This window comes from Crotalus tigris, unplaced genomic scaffold (genome assembly GCF_016545835.1).
Source record: "Crotalus tigris isolate CLP2741 ecotype Arizona unplaced genomic scaffold, ASM1654583v1 scf7180000024338.4412243, whole genome shotgun sequence".
NCBI lineage: Eukaryota > Metazoa > Chordata > Lepidosauria > Squamata > Viperidae > Crotalus > Crotalus tigris.
Window position 1 is genome coordinate 3,439,822 of NW_024100508.1, and position 21,925 is coordinate 3,461,746.

Genomic DNA, 21,925 nt, shown 5'->3' on the forward strand with positions numbered 1-21,925 from the left:
TGCTCCAGCCATGCTCCTCTCGCGTGTGACGAGTTGGGAAAGGGTCATGGTGGTGAAGGGCTGTGTGATGTGGAAAGGGGCTGCTGCGACCCCGCCACTGCGATGGCACTCAGGAGGCTGGAGGGGCGGGCAGGTCCCAGGGGGGTCGCTGGGAGAGGGCAAGAATGGGGAATGCTGGGAGTTGCAGTTCATCACCATCTGGAAAAACATGACTCCAAAGATCAATCCTTCCTTCCTTCCTTCCTTCTTTCCATCCATCCATCTCCTTCTCTTCCCCTTCAATCTCTCCTTGCTTCCTTCCTTCCTTCCTTCCTTCCTTCCTTCCTTCTTTCCTTCCTTTCCCCCTTAATCTCCTTCCTTCTCCATCTCCTTTTTCCCCCTTCAATCTTCCTTCCTTCCTTCCATCTCCATCTCCATCCCTTCACCTTCAATTTCTCTCTCCTTCCTTCCTTCCTTCCTTCCTTCCTTCCTTCCTTCCTTCCTTCCTTCCTTCCTTCCTTCCTTCCTTCCTTCCTTCCTTCCCCTTCAATCTCCTTCCTTCCTTCCTTCTCCTTCCCTCCCTCCCAACATTTTTGAGCAAGGAAGAGTAAGCTTCTCCAGCGAGCATTGCTATATTGTTTTTGTGATTAATCACTATGCTTTAATTATGTTCAATTCATAACAATGAAAATACACCCTGCATATCAGATATTTACATTATGATTCATAACAGTAGCAAAATTATAGTTATGAAGTAGCAATGAAAATAATTGTATGGTTGGGGGTCACCACAACATGAGGAACTGTATTAAAGGGCCGTGGCATTAGGAAGGTTGAGAACCACTGCTCTAGATATTTTCAAAAAGATTTGTTCTAGAAGTGGCCTAAGAGTTAAACTCTGGCCTTTAAATTTAATTCTCACTTACTTCCAGAATTCCCGAGTCAGCATGAAAGGGGAGGCCATGCTCAAGGTGCAGCATAAGCAGTTTGAAAGTTTGCTAGATGTGGTGGTAGTTGGGGGTGATCGTACAAGTCTTATTGGACTCGATTGGTTCGAGGCCCTTGGAATCCAAGTGACTGGACTTCACGTCTGCAAACAACAGGCCTTGCAAAAGTTTGCAAGGAGTTTGCTGATGTGTTCAGTTCAGAGCTTGGCTTGGCTCATACAAGGGGCTTCCCATTTCTTTACGTTTAGACCCAGCCGTTGCACCCACTAGGATTAAGCCTAGATGGGTGCCCTTCGCATTGAAGAATAAAATTAATGCAGAGCTGGACAAGCTGCTCCAGCAGGGCATTTTAGAACCTGTGTTTCTAAAATGTAGTAACGCCACTGGAGGCCAATGGAGAACTCTGAATTTGTGCAGACTATAAGTGCACACTTAACAAAGCATTGTAGCAGCACTCATACCCGGTGTCCCAAGTCCAAAAGCGAACTCCAGGTTTTTCTGGGACTGTTAAACTTTTATCATTCATTCCTCCCTCACAAGGCTGCAGTGGCTGAGCCGCTACACCGGCTCTTGGATAAACAGGCTCCATGGCTATGAACAAAAGTCCACGAAAGGAGTTTTTGCAGAAGTCAAGGCCTTCCTATCTTCAAATGCGGTTCTAGCGCATTTCAATGAGCAATTGCCTATATGCATAGCCTGTGATGCATCCTTTTATGGGATTGGGGCTGTGTTAAGAAACTTGAAGGCTAATGGGACACAAGTCCCTGTAGCCTACTATTCTAGGACCCTATTATCTGATGAACACAATTACGCGCAGATAGATAGGGAAGCCTTGGCCATAGTGGCTGGCATAAAGAAATTCCATGACTTTCTTTATGGCCGCCATTTCACGGTCTTTATAGACCATGGGGTTGTTTACAACTAACAGACTGGGGTTGTTTACAACTAACAAGCAAATCCCACACATCATCTCTCCTAGAATGCTGAGATGGTCTATTTTCCTTTCTGCATATGACTACACACTGGTTCACAAACCAGGCAAAGAAATAGCCATGCAGATGGCCTCAGCAGGTTATCTCTTCAACGTGCTACTTCAACTTAAGCTACTTAAGACCTGGCTTTTCCGGCAGGCCTGGGGTTTATAAAACCTTACCCCTGGATGATTGTTTTTGTATTGTTGTTTGGTATGTTTTATGTGTTTTTTTATTGTTAGCTGCCCAGAGTCCTTTGGGAGTGGGGCGGCTTATAAATTTTAAAAATAAAAATAAAATAAAAATAGTGGATTCAGATCCTGCTCCAGCTCATTACATACTTTCCATTCAGGAGTGGCCTGAGTCTCCCCTCAATGCTAGAGATGTGGCTGCAGAAACAGCCACTGATCACACACTAATACATGGGTGCTGTCGGGATGACCTGACACATGTCCTGACACAGAGTTTCAGAGTTTCTGGAAGAGGAAGCATGAGCTATCCACCTTCAAGGGGTGTGTCCTATGGGGTAGCAGGCTAGTCATCCCAGCCTCATTGAGGACTAGAGTCTTGTTCTCTCTGCATGAGGGACATCCAGGAATAGTCCGGATGAAGGCGCTGGGCTCGATAAAGAGATCGAGGCCCAGGTCCATGGGTGTAGTGTTTGCCAGCAGTCTAGGCCAGAAATGCCTCAAGCTCCTGTACATAGGTTGGAGGAGACACAAGCCCCTTACCTGAGGGTTCATATCAACTACACTGGGCCCTTTCAGGGGCAATTCTTCCTTCTTCTCGTGGACAGCCATTCCAAGTGACTAGAGGTCATTCCTGTCTCCTTCACTACTACTGCCAGGACCATCCAGGTGTTGAGAGGAATCTTCACTTCTCATGGACTTCCAGATGTCCTTGTTTCCGACAACGGATCCCAATTCACTTCTTCTGAGTTTCAGGCTTTTCTACAGGCCAACATGATGGCATGACAATTGGCATCACATTGGCTGACTTTCTTTTGTGCCACTGCAAAACACCTTGCACAGCTACTGCAAAAGCCCAACTGAACTCCGCTGGGGTCGCAGACTCATTAGTAAACTGGACAGGTTGCACCCAGACCGGGTAGCTTCACAGGTGTCACAGCCGTGGGCACCTAGGAGACTTCAGGTGGGCGATCCGGTCTGGACAAGGAACTATGGGCCTGGACATATCTGGGTGACAGCTGTGGTATACAAGGTCTCTGGGCTGCTGTCATATGAAGTGGCCTTGGACGATGCTCGCACATCGAACAACTGTGCTGGGGACGTCCCAGCCACACTTCCACTCCTGGTTCTGGTCTCGGGGGGGAGGAGGACCACGATTACGATCATGGGCCACAGTCTCTCCATGAAAGCAGAACTTCCCAGGCATCAGAAGAGGGTCTTGCCATGGAGGCGACTCCTGACTCTGGCACTCCTGACTCTGGCACCGGGTCAATGGGACATTCTTCACAACCAGTCTTTCAGGCCAATCCATCTGCTGGTCTTGGGCTCAAGGGACAGTGCTCCCATTGTGGACTTGGGGAATTCCACCCCACCAAGGAACTCTGGTCTAGGTTCAGAGGATCCAGCCAGTCAGCAGCATGGGAGGTCGCCTGAGTCCAGGGGGCTTCACAGTCCTGGCCTGTTGAGCCTGGCAGGAGAGTTTGCAGGCCAGGACATCACAACCACTCCAAGAAGGTCAGAGTGAGCAAGAGGACCACCCAAACACTTACAAGACTACGTAAGATGCCTGTCAGCAAGTGGACAGGTTTAAGGTTACTTAGAAATCAAAACACGCTCAAAAGAACAAGTGTTCAGTTATAGTCATGCACAATAGTAAATATCCGTGTGGGAGAGATAAAGGAGTGACAGGGTATTATCTGTGTAATATTAAAGTATTATGTTTTGAAATAAGAGGGGAGAGATATTATGTCCTGGACCTGCTGAGTCATTCAGCAGGTGCAGGAGGCTGCAGAAGGCCGTGGATGCCTGGGACCAGACAGGCTGTGTCCAGCCTTGTGCACATGCACAAGGTGGGAGAAATATGTTGCATTTATTGGTTGACACTGGCCCTGCAAAGGGAAGTATAAAAGGCATCCTCGCCATTTTGTTTTGGTTCTGTTGTAACGTGAATAAAGACAAGGCTGTTTGTTACTCCTGCTTCGTCTCAATGCCTTTTACTGGAAAACAGAATACTTGCCTTGTAAAAAATGACCATATTTTTAGACATGCTTTTATTTGCATGAAGAAACGGGGGTATTTTTGGATGGGTGCAAAGAAGAAATTGACTTTCTCACACATTGACTGAAAATATCATCTATTCATATTCTTAAGAGTTTCTTTTCCATTTTTTTCATATCAGTCTTACTAAATTCAAAGAAACTGGGTGGGGGGCACTTCTCGCAAGGCTACTGTTGCTTGGCCTGTCCATGTTTGATTTTGTTAAGCCATTCCTAAAAATACAACCTATGCTTTTTTTTTAATTTAATTTTTTTTATTTGTAATAGAATTAAAACAAAAATGGACAAGCGTGACATTCCAGAGTAAGTATTTCAAATAGTTTGTTTCTCGTGGTACAAAAAAAATAATACACCATTCTTAACCTCTATATAAGCCTCATCCTTCTATGTAATACAATTAAATATACAATTATATGTACAATTATATATACATTTCAATCCTATCATTAACTTGAGATCCAAGCAGTTCTTCTTAATTCATACCAGCGGTAAAATTTGTCCCAGATTTTGAAGTATTCGACAAGATGAACAGATCAAAAGTTTAGAGATTAAGAAAGAGACATTCAAAATACAAGCCTTTGCAGATGATTTAGTTTTTATAATTGAAGAACCATTATAATCAGGGATAAGATGATGGAAACACTGAGTAGATATGGGGAAATAGCAGGTTTAACGGTAAATAAAGAAAAAACTAAAATGCTTGTCAAAAATATGACCAAAATACAGGAAAATGAATTGGCTGACAGAATAGGTGTTCAAATTACAAACAAAATTAGATATTTAGGGATACAATTGACTGCCAGATGCGCTACACTTAAAAAGGATAATTATGATAAGTTAATAGAACAGATCTTGATATTTGGTCTAACCTACAGCTCTCCTTTATGGGCAGAATTGCAGTGATTAAAATGAACGTATTGCAGAAAATCTTATTCTTGTTCCAATGCATACCTATCAAACTAGAAAAGAATTCTTTTCAAAATTTGAATAAAATGATGCTCAAATTTATCTGGCAAGGAAAAAGAGCAAGGATTAAACTAAAATTATTGCAGGATTCAAAGGAAAGGCGGGGATTTGGCCTTCCAGACTTGGAGAAATACTACCAGGCTATAGCACTAGTATGGGTAAGAGATTGGATATTATTAAAGAACAGGAGACTATTATGTCTGGAGGGCCATGACCTACAAATAGGATGGCATGCTATATTATGGGATCATAAATATAAAATACATAAATATTTTCGAAGACACTATATTAGACAAGCTCTAATCGATGTATGGACAAAAATTTGGCAACCAATTTATACCCAAGTACCTAGTTGGATCTCACCGTTAGAAATATGTGTACACCCTAAATTTACCCAATTAGATAAGATCATAACATATAAAAATATCTTAGATGAAAGAGGGGAATTGAAATCCAGGAAAACCCTCCAGGATGAAGGGATAGAAATAGAATGGTGGGCATACCTGCAACTGCAGGCGAGATATTGGAAAGATAAAAAAGAGTTAGGCATTAAATTAGAACCAATAGAATTGGATAAAATAATATTGGGATCAGAGGATAAAATGATTAAAAAATTATACCACTATTTGTTAGATCTGGCAATGTATGAGGAACAGGTAAAAGTGACTATGTTAAAATGGAGCAAGGATTTTGATCTTAATTTTGATCTGCACATCTGGCAAGAACTATGGGCAAGAAACAAGAAGCTTACTTTGGCCACCTCTTACAAAGAGAACCTCTACAAAATGTTCTATAGATGGCATCTCCCACCCACAAGATTAGCTAAAATGTGTCCTAATGTCTCCTCTAAATGTTGGAAATGTAATCTGACAATTGGAACATACTATCATATGTGGTGGGAGTGCATGCGAGCTCCTGATTTTTGGAATAGGATCAAAGAATGGTTGGAAGAAATATTAGAGCGAGCGGAAGAGCCAAAACCAGAACTTTTCCTATTAGGTATAACCACGCAAAAATACAACAAAGGCGTTCTTTATTTAATGTTACACATTCTAACGGCTTCCAGACTGGTCTTTGCTCAAAATTGGAGGAATAAGAGAGTTCCAATGGAAGAAGAGATCCTGTATAAAATCCTTTCATGTACTGAGATGGACAGGCTTACAATGATTATGAAAATACAACCTATGCTTGTAATCTTGGGCCATGAGCATCATTGGCTGGGTTCGCACAATGCAAAGAGCCAGGAGCTTAACTTTTTTTTCTGGCTCAACAGATTTGCTTAGTTTTTGAATGGCCTACTGGGATTCAGCTATAATAATAATAAAGTTGGAAGGGAAATTACAGGTCATCTAGTCCAACCCCTTGCTCAGGTAGGAAACCCTATACCATTTCAGACAAATGGCTGTCCAGTCTCTTCTTAAAAACTTCCACTGTTGGAGCATTCACAGCTTCTGGAGGCAGATTGTTCCACTGGTTAATTCTTGGAGCTGGGCCAGACACTCAGTCTGACTTAATTTTATCTACATCAAATGTTAATAAAAGTTAAATTATAGTTCTTTTCTATTTGATGGCTTCTCACCCCTGCTTTAGATAACAGTGCATAAATAACTCTGCTAGATTGACCCAAATGTATCTCAGTCCAAGATTTTGTTTCTCGCAGTGCCCACTAGATACTGTGGGGGTACTCACAAGCAAGAAATGAGGGCATCCCCTGCACCTGATAGTTGGACCGTACTTCCCCCAACTTGGAAGCATTCATGATTAATAGCCCTTACTGCACCTGTCCTCATTGGGTCAAAAATCTATCCAAGATGATTATCACTATGTTAAATAGTATTAAATTAAACAGGTTAAGAACAATGTATTTGATCTGTAGATGAATGGAAGGGCCAAGGTAGTCTTATCCGAAAATGAGTCCTGTTAAAGGACTGCAGAGGAAGGACTACCTAAGATGGAAGCCGAGTTCTCAATAATAGCAAAATCAAACCTAGCTCAGTTTAGGTTATGTAACGATCTGAACTCTGCTAGCAATCCATCAATGGTAGGAACAAATGTCCATTGGCTTTGCACATTGCATTAGGCGATTGAACAGGTTGGTTTGTGAGCTTCATTTCCATCCTTCAGAATTTTTTTTTCCAATTTCCCACTCTAGTAGTATTCTTTCCATCAAGTCAGACCTTTTTCTTTTCCTTTTTTTTCTAATTTATTGACTTTTTAAAACATAAATCACTTAATAATTGGTGAACAGTGTGTTTTCTGGGTTTACGTTTGTAAAACAATCACTAACAATTGATTTCTATAATCCATAATCCACTTAATAGTTTTAATTGATTTCCTCTTTTCCCCAAAATATCCTCTTTTGCAAACATTGAGCTAATACAATTCTTAATGATTTGATAGATAACAATTGAATATATTTTACCAATATTCCTAAAAAGAATAATCACATCAATATAATATTTCTTTTCTATCCAATCATTCTGGTTGCCTTATCATAGATCCTGTTACAGTCCTTATTTAAATTTGTTTCTCCCACAAGATTCTAAGTATTCTTACTGGTTAAGATTTTCTCAAAACCTGATTACATCATCTCACACTTTTACATTTCTTAAATGTTTCTTTTTTAAGTATTCTCCCTTGTAGGTCCCATCATCATTTTCCCAATTATTGTGATATTTTTCCCACTAGGGTTAAATCATGTTTCCTTGTTTTGTTAAGTTCCATCTTTAAGTCTCTATTCTCAATTTTGTATCCATTTATCTGTTTTATCTGTTCCTTCTCTGTTGTTATTTTCTGAGAATTTTTGTTGTAGACTTAACTTGGAAATAGATTGATTTATATTTTCAAAGTTATTTTGGATTTCTTTGTGGTTTAAAATCATTGTTGTTTGAATTAGTTGCAGTATACAATATATCTCCTTCTGTGGAGTATTTATGTTTTCCTGATATATTCTTTCTACATGTCTCTGATCCATGATGGCCAAGAATTTGAGTTTTTCTCTTCTTTTCTTTTCTCTGCAAACAGTTTAGAGTCCCAATTAAATAGATATTTGTAATCCAAATAGTTCAAAAAAGATTTTTTCCCTGAAATTTATAATTCTCTTTGTTTACAGCCCAGATTATTGTCTCTCTTTTTTGTCACAGCTTTGAAGGTCACAAACACAAATTAGCTTTTCCCAGGTTTTCCAAGTCTTATATTAAAGTCACAGCTCTCATAGTCTTCATCCACCACTAGGTGTCAGCATCTGTTTTTCAATTTTCAAAATCTTTAGAATGAGAGTTTTAAGCATTCAACAATTTTAGATTTATTCAGATTTTAGTTTTAAATTTCAGGTTTTATATTTGTTTCACTTCCATATATTTTGATCCTCCATAAAATGTTTAATTTGCCACTTCTGTTAGTATAAGGGTGGGGAGGAAATCCCCCTCCTTTCCTTTCAGAGGTATTTTGCTTCTTGGAGATCTTTTCCAGGAAATTAAATATAGAATAGAAAAGAGAAGATCAAATGCCTCACTCAGTTTCAAGCACGCAAAACTGGAAGTCCAGGTCAGACCTTCTTCAGCTTTTAAGCCCAGTTGTTCAAATGCTGCCATTTAACAGGCCATCCCTTTGCAAAACCAAAGGGTCAGAAAACAAGTGACTATTTATATGATTTTATTGCTGTGGATACCTGAGAATTTACATGAAAACATGATTCTCAAAAGATTCTATTTAGTGATTGGGAAGTGGGGCTTAATCTGGGATCCTTTTTAGGCAACAGTGGGACCCGGGTATATGGATATGTTTATGGGGTGACTGCATGACTCCATATGAGCGTATTGTAAATGCCACAGAAGTATTAATAGAAGAGAATATTCTAGCACTGATGATGTTACCTAGCTGGGTAATGAAACATCTGCAAGAAGACAAGCTCAGAGAGCATCAAGGACCCCACTATCCCAGAAGTGGACAGAAATGGAAAGATATTCAGAGGTTAAAATATTTGGAATGGACCATTTATTGCACCTCACCCTAAAAGTAGGCCTCATTTTACTGAGATTGTTTTATACTGTTAAATGGGACATGATCCCTGCAGCACTATTTTGAGCATTTCTTACTCCAAAGAAAGTCCTATTTGAGTCTTAAAAAAAGCTTACTGCCTGGGAATATATTCCAATGCAGTCGGATATGGTTAGGGATATAGAAGAGATGTACTAATATGTTACATTTTCTCTTAACTTTTTCAAAAGTTTTCATGGGGGGCAAGTTGCAGCTGTATTTCCTGTAATAATGCTCTGGATCCACTCAGTATAATCAAAGACCTTGATGTAGAGGGAAGGCACATGAGGTTGGGCACAAGGATCGCCCCCCACAGATAAAAGGCCCTGGATTTCTCCATTACAGATGAGGGGTCCCCCAGAGTCACCCTGTTGAGAAAAATCAAACATGAAACATTACTACCGTATCTATGAATGGAAAGTGGAGAAAACAATTCCCTCCCATCGTCCATTCATATATAGCCCCCAATGTTTCTCTTCCATGTTCCCCAATCCAGGATCCTTGTAGAAGAATTTAACTCCTTGAGTTTTCTCCAACCAAAATCACCAATATTGGGAAGTCTGGAAATCTAGACACCTAGAAGGCACTTGAGTTAGAAAAAGCCGTAACTTTGTATGATTCTACAAGATGCCTTCAAGGCTAGATCTCTGTCATAGCATTGAAACTTAGCATCATTTCTTTAGGAGTCTGTCTTAAAATGGATCATCTTACCCCACATGTATCTTTGCCTCCTTCCAGGATACCTGCACACAATACTCTGCTTTTCTCCAGCAACCCTGGGTAAATTGCTCGACACACTGCATGATCGAGTATGTTAATGTTAGCACAATGAGGGACATCAGGATAAGTCTCTGAAAAAAATAAAAAGTAGGCAAAATTCTACCTTTCACAATTTACCGCCTAGATGCATAGAACTATAATTTCCATTGTCTCCAACCAGTGGAGCTGATCTCATTGCCTGGAATAGGAAGTATTGTCTTTCAAAGCTGTTCAAAGGGACTCCTGGGAAAAACAGATTTACTTAAATGTTTGCACAGGATGTTTTTGGTCAAGATATTAATAGGTCTTAAATCAGCTGATGGGCATTTGAAGGCTTCTCACATTTCTCCGGCACTCTACGCAAAGATTGCCTTGTTGGAAAAGTGGTTCTTTTGCTAGTTCAAAAGTCACAGAACTGATCTCGCATCCCCTGGAGATGACCTAGAACAGCTTTCTCCAAACTTGGCAACTTTAAGACTTGGGAACTTCCACTCCCAAAATTCCTCAGCCAGCATACTGAAACTTCCATATCTGAAGATGAAGCAGACCCATAAGTTTGTATTGTGTACAAGAACAAAAAGCCAGGAATCTTGTCTAAAAGATCCCTTGGGGAAGACAGATGAGGTGGAAATAAGTCTAAGGAAACAAAGGAAAAAAGTCATCTGAATCAGACAAAGTGGAGCCTGAAAATATGGAATAAACCCCAATCCCAGCTAATCAACAAATCAAGAACCTTTCAGGATAAAAGGGGGTCCTAAAGCTCACCCACTCCTTGAGTCATTTTGGATCCACAATTTAGGAGTTTCTGTCCCTCTAGCTGGTGCCGGGCAGCCTAATTGAGGAGGATGTGTCTAAACATGGATGGGTGCATGTGTGGGTATGAGAAAGAGGAAATTTACATCACAAGCAGTAATGTTTTGCTGTTATTTTAAATTCACTGGATCTCCATGTATTCCAAAAAAACTGTGGTGCCTCAGTGTTTAATTGAAAATTATTTTTGTGAGTCCTTAATTATTTCCCAGCTCTTGATCAAGGCTGTGTAACTTGTCTGCTCTATCTATTTGATAATAACCTAAGTAGAAAACAAGATGGGCTTACAAGATCTACCTACCTTGACAGACTTGAATATGTGGATGATCATAAGCTAAAGCTGAGAGTGCATGTAACACTTCCATGGCCTTAATAGCAATAGCACTTAGACTTATATACTGCACACTCTCTGGGTGATTTACAATATCAGCATATTGCCCCTAACAATCTGAGTTCTCCTTTTATCAACCTCAAAAGGATGGAAGGCTGAGTCAACCTTGAGCCCCGCCAGGATTGAATTCCAGGTTAGGAGCAGAGATAGCCTGCAATACTGCATTCTAACCACTACACCACCAGACTTAGAAGGAAGAAATCCTCCGCAACCATCCACAGAGAGTTTATATCCATCCAAGGATAGACCACGTTTTTGAGTTCATATTTGGTATTTTGAGAGCAAGAGATAAATATACTCTGAAAACATCATCTGTGGGAGACTTCTCCATTTCCAAAACAGCCATGGCCATTCACAAAACACCCCATTATTAAAGGTAATGAAGCCAGGCAAGACTGCCATGCTAATGGGACTTTTCTGATTCCCAACAGCACTGCTATAAATAAACCTGATCCTATAGTTGTTTTTTTTTAGCTATACAGCATGTCAGTTCCTTACTTATTTCTTTTATTCCAAGGATCTTGTGGGTGTGGAACTGATGAAGAAATGGAATCTTAGGGAATCCCATTGTCCATCCATATTCCAATATTCATGGGTGACATAGTGGGATCCTAGACCTAGTTGGGTCTGAGAATATAGACAGAGATCCCTACCTTTAGTAGGTGAGATTGTGCCCCATCCCATAATATTGCAAACTGTGTCCTGACTGGGAGGCTTGGAAGGCAAGCTGAGAGGCGCAATGTGTTTACTGTTGTTAACAGGACGGTTCAGCCTGATCAACATGATGTCCTTGTCCCATTCCTTATTGTTTTTGCTACTAAGACAAAAGAACTTCTCCTTTGGGACTCTTGTCTGCTTATCCTTGTTTGGTACCTTTTTGCTATGCAGACCAAACTGTAACTTCATTTTTTTCCTACAAGAAAAACAACAAGTTAACAACAACAACTTAAAGTAAACTCTATATTACTTGGGATGGTCCTTGACCTCATTTTGGCCCTCAAGCAGGATCATTTGCGCCAAACAAGAAAGGGCCATAACATACCTTCTCCAACGGTGTTTGAGGGAAAAACCTGCCTGAAACCTGGAAAAGTTACAGTCAATGTCCTAGAGATCTGGGTTCATTCAAGAAATTTATTCAAGTTGATTGAATAAGCTATTTCCATTGTTTATGCAAGTGTGAATTCACCTGTATGCTGCTTAGTATTCAGAAAGCTCAGCATATAGTATGAATCCATCTCTTCCTTGACATGGATGTGTATTGTGTGAATGTTGCACTTATAAATTATAAATGACTGTTAAAGATAGAACCCATGTGGTTACAATACTAATGTTATGACTTTCAATTGTGCACATCCTCTCTCAACCCAGCCTATCTCAAAGGATGGTGGTATAGATAAATATGAACCAAAATCTGGATGGTGCCCACTCTGCTCTTGTTTTGAAGAGGTATTAAGATGTAGTGCCTCACCCAGGCCTTTGATAAGGAAGAGAGAAGCCTCTCACTTCATCATCTTTTTATCTTTTTTGTTTTACTGGTTTTTTTAAAAAAAATGATTTTCTTGGCAATGCCCCACAGTCAGGCAGCATATGGTTAATATTTTTTGGTCAGTTGCACAGTCAGTCAGATATTTAGACTGGATTTGGCATTTTTATCCACCTATCAAGTGCTTCCCAAGGACCTGGAGTAGGTAAATTTTGTGGTTCCATGGCATTAAAGGGATTGTCACAGGATGTTCCAAGTAAGGCTGCCTTTTGCAATTGACTGTGGTGATTTTGTCAGTGATGATGGTATTTGGGTAATGTTTCAGATTTTCTTATTCTTGTTATTATTATATCCCAGAAAACAGGAAAGAAATGAATAATGTGGTGAAGAAGATGGAAATTCAACCATAAATATAAACAGCATTGCTCAAGATATGATTGTGAGGAGCAATAACAGAACACTCATTCAAAATGCACAGAGAAGTCACTAAAAACTAGTAGAAACATTATAAAAAAATCTGGATATCTAAACACGATTTCCCTCAACCCTTCCATGTTCTATAATGCCCTCACCCGTCGCAGTGTGCAGCGGTGAGCATCCATTCCTGGTTGATCAAAGTCCCACCACATTGAATCCCGTCAGAGTACACGAGTACAAGGGAACGATGTTCATTTATGTTACATTCATCACCTCCAATGACCAGAAGACTTTTGTGCTACAAAGAAACCAAAAACATTCAGTGTTTGGCTGTGGAGTAGAACAGAATCACTTTTATTGGTAGTGTTTCTATCAGTACACTAATTTTGATGGGTAAACAGATGACTGTCGGACACACAGCATCAAACCAGTTGAATAAAATGGATTATTTGGAAATCATATATGTGCCTATGCCCATGTAGGTAAACTACTTGTGAATCTTAAGTGATTAATATTTGTGTGTGTTTATATTTATATACACACACATATACTTTTGAGAAAGGGCATCAGAATTTCATTTTTAACGTGTGCCAGTGTGTTCATAGAAAAGTGACAATAAATTTATCCTGTCTTATCTTAAGATAAAAACTCAGTTTGAGTGACTTAACCACTGTAGCAAGAAAGGTCATAAAATGGGACAAAACTCACTAAACAGACTCAGTTAAGCAACAAAAATTTTGAGACTTCTAGTTTTGCACCCGTAGCTCATGGCTATGTGAGAATGGATCTCCGCTCCCCACAGCTAATTTCGTCCTTCCAAGGGGACCCTAGATGGGTCTGAAGTCACCCCGAAGAGGTGATTGTGAAGGAAGGGTGCATCGTTGATCACAAGCATCAGCAATTGCTTCGTTTGATACAGGGAAAGCCCTCCAAACCCGTCAAAAAAAGACTAGCCACATGCCAGCCTCTAGCCCAAGCTACCTTTAGCCAAAAACCCAGAGCTCTAACAAGAACAACAGTGAACAATGTATTTGGAATTGGTGAGAGTATTTGATCTTCTCTCCCTTATTTTGCAATTAAGTCCCTGGGAAAGATCCCCAAAGCAAAAAACCTCTGAAAGTAAGGGGAGGGCACTATATTCTCATTTCCCCACAGACAGAAGTGGCAAATTAACTTTTAAGGAGGAAAGAAACATATTGAAATTAAATTTAAAATACTACAATCTGATCAAACATAGAAACTAAAACAAATTGCTAAGATTATATTCTAAAGGATTTTGATAAAATTATATATATATAAAGAAAAATAAGAAGAACTTGTCTGAAAGAGATGGAAAATAAATATTTACTGACATCTAGTGGACAATTAGAATATAGCACATTAAAGACAATGCCCAGAAACAATGAAAAATCTATTCCCATGAACTCTATTAACCTTTAAGAAGATAGTTGCCAGGGAACAAAGAAGAGATTGTATACTGGGAAAGCTATAAGACTTTAAAGTGTTTTGAAGGAAAAGAAATACTTTGATTATGGTCTAAATTTATGAATTGTTTAAAAACTCTGATCTATGACTAACTTTTGAGAGGGAAAGTTACAAGAAGGATTTAAGGTGTCTAAATATATTGAATTGCAATTCTGACTACTTGACAATTGACTCCTGAAAGAAAGAATTGTTATAAAACATTGATTTTACTGAAACCTTGACAATTGAAAATTACAGTGGATTATAAAAATTATATATAAAGATAAGAACTATACAAAATTGGACTGTTTGGATTTTGAGTTTTGGCCAGCTTGACAAGACTAATTACAGAGACTATGGCACTTACAATGGTTTACTCGAAAGGGGGAGATAACATGGATATGACATATTCATGAAAAAATGACGGAAAACCACACTTAATATCTACTCTTGAAGGATTTAGCTAGATCAAAGACCTCTAGAAGCAACATTTCAAGACAAGACAAATACTTTCCAAAAAGAAATTTATGCAACGCTACGACAGATACAAATCACAATAGCTCTAAACCACGAGGAGATTAAACATAACTTTGACAACATAAATGAATGCACTTCTAACTTAAATTTACAATAAAAAAATTCAAAGAATTGGTAAAGAATGAACAAACAAATCAGATAACAGAATGTGAACTAGAAAAAAATGACTTAATTGGCAAAGTCACAAATAAAAAAAACAATATGGAAATATGGAATAAATAAATATGGAAAAGATACCTTATGCATTAGAACATCAAAATAAACCTGAGAAAAAAGAAGACTTAACAAAATGGACACTGTTAGAAGAATCATTGTTTGGGAGATAAAAAGTATACAGCTTGCGTATTATGTATCCTCTACACCAAACAACAACTACAAAAATACAAGAATTATTTGAGAAGTCAAAAATATTAATCTGGAAAACAATTTGGCAGAGGAAAAAGATTAGAGATGGGCTCAAGAGACTTGACTCACCCTACCAGATGGACTATTATACGAGCAAACATTTGTTTGAATATTGCTAAATAAATAAATAACTTAGGCTATAAAGAGGCTTTAAAATAAGTGGGATAAGAGATATAAGTAATATAGTATTTTTTGATAAGATACAAAATGTAAAATTATTGGGATGATGAAAGTGAAATAAATGTTTGAACTTTAAAGACAAATTAAATTTGAAAAGATTTAGGATTAAGGAATGATTGAAATACTGAGGGGGAATTAGGCTTAATAAGAACTTTGAAAAAAGGATATTCAATCAATTTTTATGAATAGAAGTGAAATTTAAATTGATTAGAAAAAATGTTATAGGTACATGTTATGATAGAGAAGTAGTATAGTATTTCTATAATATATGTAATATGAAAATACTGGGATGATATATTTAAGAGGAAAATTTGGATATTTAGATGTTAATTATTGAGAGTTATGATTGATAAGAATTGTTTGAAAATTATGGAGAAATTGACCTTAAACAAGATTTATGCAAATAAGATATATGGTGAATCAATAAGATGACTTTTATGAAAATAAATTAAGCTGATAAGAAAAAATAATGCTATATATAATGCTATATATTATTGTTGGTATAAATATAGAAGACAATGCTTTTATTTAATCGTTTATATATGGAAAATATCAAATATCAAAAATTTTATTTGCTTAATGCTGAAGAAGGAGAATACTATTGGGAGAAGAAAGGCTCAAGGAAATATATTATCAATTGATATACTAATTATGGAAATATAAAAATTAATTATTATTGACTGTTAATTAAGTATTATTGATTGTATATATTTTTTAAAAAAATCATGAACCAAGAAAACCTGCTATACACCAAAACTAAGATTGTTATTGTAAAAAATCAATAAAACTTTTACCAAAATAAATAAATAAATTGTGGTCGTAAGGTTGAGGACTACCTGTAGATGGCTAAATCTGACTTTGCAGGTCTGTACAACTATACTTTCCATACTTTTTTGCACACCACTTAGGATGCTTGCACTGGAACCAAAACTGGGATCATCTTAGTCAAACCAGGACATAATGCAAACATAAACAGCAATTCCTGATTTCAGGTTTACCATCCAAGAGAAATTAAGTAGAAACAAAAAGGAATATTTGATTTTCAAGCCTCAGATTTAAATATTAATATTCTTCACATATCCAGTAATGCTGCAAATAGGTTAAACAGCATGATTCTGAATAGCATCAGCCATTTTGATGGCTGAGATCGAAGGCATCTGGCCTTATGAGAAGCTATGGCATATTTTCTTTCACTTCTCCATAAGATATACGGTGAATCAATATGACTTTTATGAAAATAATGCTATATATGTATGGTATTATTATTGGTATAAATATAGAAGACTGCTCAGTAACTTAATGGTATCACTGCCAGTCAGTTTACGCTAATCAGTTGAAATAAGAAGAATAGTTCAGATGAGCTTCTAAAAAGAAAGGAGATTTAGAAGCATTTGGTCCAGAGTCTGATCTTGCTGTACTTCATTATTAAGCAAAATATATGGCCTCGTGATGAGGAGAATAGGGGGCAGAAGGAGTGAAAGTGGGGAAGAGATTGATGAAAATGGAATTTATTCTATGAGTATGGATGGGAAGTTGATAACATTAGTATTTAGTTCACTAAAAACAGTTTGAGTCAACATTGATGGCAGTAAAATCCCTATATACCGGTTTTGATATTTGTTTCAGAAGCAATGACCCAGATATTGCATGCTGTATAATGCAGCAAATCTAACAGAATGGGAGCTAGGTTAAATCCAACAGATTTATTTTACCACTTTGGACAAAAATCAATGGCCATCTCGTACACCATTTTTTAAAGACCCCCTTAACACTGAAAACCCTTCCCCAACTTTTTTCTCATTGCGTCTTATATTAATTAATAAGTTATCTTCCTCTATTGAAGTCAGTTGCCAAATAAATAGAAACACGAAAGGAAGCTGACCATATTTGGGATTATATAGTTTTAACTGGCTAGTTTTGCTGATATGAATAAATGTATCAATTCATACTATCATTACAAATACAGCAATGGTCTTCCCCATTTGCACCAACCGGGACTTCTTCGCGCACTCTCTACTTGTGACCTGCTTGTACATCTACAGTTAATAATTACATGCAAGTTTATTCCTGTAACTTAAGGTTTAAACCGAAAAACACACCTAAAGCTCCGTCCACCCTTTGCTCCATTGTCCAGACTCTTACCGTAAGAAAGCTCAGAAGGTTTGCTAGCACTCTGATCAGCACCATAGCTTCAACTCTGCACAGCAAGCTGTTTGCCTGGAATTTAGAGATAGGGAACAATTTTGGCGAGAATGCACAGTTCAAAATATTTGATTAATCACTTTATTCTCTTCCACTCTGAGGCAGAAGGACAGATGTGGAAAAAAACGCCAGTTTCTCACCTTTAAGATCCCAGTCCCTTACTTAAACTTCAGATATTGTATCAATCTAATCAGATAACCCAAGCGGAGACTTCTTTATCAAGCAGCACTTTATTTGATCAAATTAAGCAGCTGGGTGGCCAACAATCTGGAACGCTGGCAGAGTCACGTCCAGAAGTGCCACACATTAGAAAGTTGGTAGAATTGCTTTATCAACTTTGTTACCCAATGAAAATCAGACAACAGAGCCAAAAAGCAAGAAACCAACAGTTAGACTAAACAATTTCCCTTTGTTCCAGAACCCTTCATATCCTTATGTAACTTGGCTCTATATCATGCAGCCTGAACAGTGGTGGGATTCAAATATGTGAACAACCGGTTCTCTGTGTGGATGCCACTTGCGGAAATCTGTTCTGGGCCTGGGCAATCAAAAATCAGGTACGGGTTCTGCCAAAGTGATGTGTACCAGCTGAATCCCACCACTGTATTTGGATGTGTTGGAGGGCAAAATGGTGGATACAGGGAGGTTTTGTTTATTATTATTTTGGAGACCCAGGTGTTGGACAATACACAGTCTTATAGATTCTTAAGCTTATATACAGTTCTGTTTTAAGGGCACTTCTGGATCCTAGAGTAGGTGTATTTTCAATTTTTTTTTCCTGGTAGATTTCCATTGCTGTGAGAAAGCTATGAATGCTAAAGGCTCTGATCCCTATGTCTGTCAGTGGTATAAAAAAGTATACTCATCCCTGTGCCCTTCTTTTTGGATAAGTCTGGCTAAAGCATTTTTGTATAATAAACCAGTTGGGGACAAAGGAAGACACTCATTAAAAGATCTCTCCTTTTTCAGTGGATCAGCCATGAAGAGTCAGACCAAAATACTTTGTAGTAAAGCACTAGAATCCCTGGCATATCAATCATGGGTGTTGCAGTTCCAGTCCATCTGGGAAACAATTGATTACCAACTCCACACCATCAAAAACCTCCATTCAGAATTGTATTCAAAATATTTCTTGTCCCTCTCTTTCAGGACATAATTGAGAAGCATAATTGTATGGAAGAGTTACAGTTCTAACGGCATCACTCTTATTGGAATCCCGCTTCTGGAAGTCCATTCTCGGCCTAGGCAACAAAAAATTAGCTACTGGTTCTGCCGAAGTGGTGCAAACTGGCTGAATCCCACCACTGAGCCTGAAGCACGAAAGAACACTGATAACAAGACTGGATATGTATCTCTATAAAAACAGACCTTTCCGGAAAGCAAAAAACCCTAATATGTGATTAATGCAGTCTATGTGAGATGTTGATGCAGAATTCACTTCAGCTTTAAGACGGAAGGAAAAGTGAAATTTTTTTTCTTATAACTGGAAATATTTTTAAATCTAAAAAAGCCAGGGCAGTTAGACCATATAAAGGCATCCACACACTCACTTGACCCATTTGTTTGGGTGGTGTAGAGAAACAATTGTTTCCATATTATGAATAGTGGGGGCAACTGATACTAACTTAAGTCCAACAATTTTCAGGGTTGTGACAATGGTTTAAAAACACTCCACATTTTCCAGTCTAGGACCTAATTTTGGAAAAGGAGATCAGGAAAGCTGGCTATGCACAGTCCTGGATGGATGTCCTCCACAGCCGTCATTTGTTTTAATTTGTCTTGTTTAAAATTAGCCTTAACATTTAAATTTCATCCTCTCCAGATGCCTGGACTTCAATTACTGGGGGGAAGGTATCCAGCTATGGTACCGGACTGGCTTAGGAATTCTGGGAGTTGAAGTCCACAAGTCATAAGGGAGCCATAGTTCCCTACCTCTGCTCTAGAAGCAGCTGCACCTTTGGGGTTGGGACCCAACAGGAAAACAAAGGGTGGAGCTAGAGCATCCTTGTGCTTGTTACTCTGATGCTGTTCCAGCCTACCCATCACTGATTCTGGAGTCTTGGTGGCCTCTTCTGCAGCTGAAAGTCACTTTGAGGAAGCTGCTGCTTCGTCGGCCTCATCGCGGTGAGAAGCTGGGAGCTTGATTGCAGCTGGCTGGTGAGAGGAGCCCAGCTGCTCTAGGCCTTGCTTCCATCCTTGGAGGGAGTTCCCTGACGGTGCCGACCCTTGGGAAGAGTGCGGGAAGGCCTAGTGCTCCGAGCGTCTCCATCCCAAAGGGGAGACACACCTGTCCAGGTCTTTGGGTCACAGGCTGCCTCCTTCTGGCCATTGGCATGTCAGTTTGGGGGGTGGGTAGAGATGGGAGTTCTCCCACCCCAATTTTTCCAGTTTTTTTCCAGGCCTTCCCATCTCAAGGGGTGAGGAAACTTGGAGTCCAGTGGATGGGTGGCAGCAAGAGGTGGAAGCCAGGGACCTTCAGGAGGTTTGGACCTCAAACAGCCAGAATTCTGTTTCTGTTGATGGGGAACCTGCCTTCCCTTCCCCGGTAATCCGTAGAGGAAGGGGCTCATGCAGACAGTCCTCCTTTCCTTGATCATCTCCCCTTTTTATTCTTGGCACCCTCCCTAATTATTACAAAAAAGGGGCTCAGGGAGGGAGGGAGGGAGGGAGGGAGGGGGTGGAGGAGGTCGGTTTGGGTGAAATCTGCCCTCTCAATTTGTCCTGGGCAGAAGAAGTTCTTTCCACTCAGACCAAGCCCTTTGTGGCCTCACCCAAAGAGTCTTCTCTGTAATATAGGTAGTCCTCGACTTAATGACCACAGCTGAGCCCAAAATTTATGTTGCACAAGTGAGAAATTTGTTAAGTGAATTTTGCCCCATGTTATGACTTTTCTTGCCACATTTGTTAGCGGATCACGGCAGTTGTTAAATTAGTAAAATTAGTTATGTTAGTAACACCGTTCTTAGGTGAATCTGGCTCCCCCCATTGACTTGGCTTATCAGAAGGTCACGAAAGATGATCATGTGACTCCGGGACACTGTAGCCAGCATAAATAGGAACCAGTTGTCAAGCATTGGCACGTAAATTGCATGATTGTGGAGAAGCTGCAATGGTCATAAGTGTGAAAAATGCTGTTGTAACTTTGAACATTCACTATGAACTGTAGTAAGTCGAGGGCTTCTGGTAGCAAAAGAAAACTGTTTGGAAAGAATGTGCACCCAAGCAGACTTAATACAAAAGGTAACCTTGCAGCCGAGTGACACTATTCCACAAGTTTAATAAACCATCATCATCGTTAGTTGGGGGATTAGGTAACAGTATTGGCCCAGATAGCTTGTCTTGTCTTTTCATCATAGATTAGCACTTACATGAAGATTAGGAACATTGGCAAGAAGGTTAGGGTACATCAGATTTGGGCATCAAGGTCCTCCCCCCCCCTTGCTTTTGCCTTGATTTTGCTAAAATAGCTTGAATTTCTAATAGCAGAATTCACACAAAAGCTGGGATTGCCTTGAAATGGAATGGGGCAGTAACTATGGTTTGGTGAATGGTGGGAAGCCACTGTTTTATCATGTCAGTCACAAGTGAAGCCCTCATACAATTGTTTTCTTTGGGCATCAGATATTGTGAAAACACAACTGTTCGGGAACCCGAATTAAGATGCTTTTTAACTCAAGTCCAGGCAGTTAACTCAACAAAATGGTTTTAAACAAATATTTAATTCTGGAATTCTTAACAGAACTTACAATTCTGAAGAGGCTTCCAGATGCTGTACATTTGTCCATTTACATAGGTAGAAACAATAATTCCTCCATATCAACTCTAGCGTGAATTAAAATGGTTTCTCTCCTCATGCATTCCCATGCTCATTTCAGACAAAGACATTCCTTCCAAGCTGGCACTAGCCAGGATATCCTGTGATGAACTTAGTAGCCCCTCCCACTGACTTGTTAACACAGGATTCACTGAGCAGCTAAAACTACATTACCCATAAGCCATCTCTTAAGGAGACAGAGCTTAACCCTTTAAATTCCAAACATTCTAACATACAGTTCTCGTAGCTAATACATGCTCTGGCCAGGTGATTACATTACCAGTCCAGCACAACAACATCTGTTTTGTATCTGAGCA

General features: G+C 39.1%; 1 protein-coding gene and 1 long non-coding RNA gene across 5 annotated transcripts in view; one reads left to right on the plus strand and one right to left on the minus strand.

The window, feature by feature from the left end:
* LOC120300136 overlaps nt 1–13,155 on the plus strand; it is a 42,305-nt gene extending 29,150 nt beyond the window's left edge. For 2 of the 3 annotated variants that reach the window (XR_005554556.1, XR_005554554.1), the window contains one exon: nt 12,947–13,155. This is a non-coding gene — a long non-coding RNA (uncharacterized LOC120300136). Of the gene's footprint in view, nt 1–4,409; nt 4,446–12,946 lie in introns of all 3 variants that reach the window. The other variant, XR_005554555.1, reaches the window with a different exon arrangement.
* On the minus strand, nt 8,746–21,685 carry LOC120300121 (snake venom serine proteinase 11). Of its 2 annotated transcripts, none has more exons than XM_039325723.1 (6): nt 21,541–21,685; nt 17,735–17,809; nt 13,162–13,304; nt 11,760–12,019; nt 9,858–9,997; nt 8,746–9,514 (listed from the first exon to the last, which is right to left on the minus strand). In XM_039325723.1, the coding sequence occupies exons 1-6, from the start codon at nt 21,577–21,579 to the stop codon at nt 9,341–9,343; spliced, it is 831 nt and encodes a 276-aa protein (XP_039181657.1). In that variant the 5' UTR covers nt 21,580–21,685; the 3' UTR covers nt 8,746–9,340. The 2 variants fall into 2 exon arrangements, with proteins under 2 accessions (XP_039181657.1, XP_039181658.1); XM_039325724.1 differs by lacking the exon at nt 21,541–21,685 and adding an exon at nt 17,935–17,993.
* Between the last annotated feature and the right edge of the window lie 240 nt (nt 21,686–21,925).

Excerpts from the sequence above, each read along its gene's own strand:
- LOC120300121 (XM_039325723.1), bottom strand. The coding sequence starts at position 21,579 with ATGGACAAATGTACAGCATCTGGAAGCCTCTTCAGAATT. Across the intron at positions 9,998-11,759 it reads CACAATCTCACCTACTAAAG|AGACTTATCCTGATGTCCCT; the intron begins GTAGGGATCTCT and ends TATTTTTTTCAG. Across the intron at positions 9,515-9,857 it reads GAGGCAAAGATACATGTGGG|GGTGACTCTGGGGGACCCCT; the intron begins GTAAGATGATCC and ends TTTTCTCAACAG.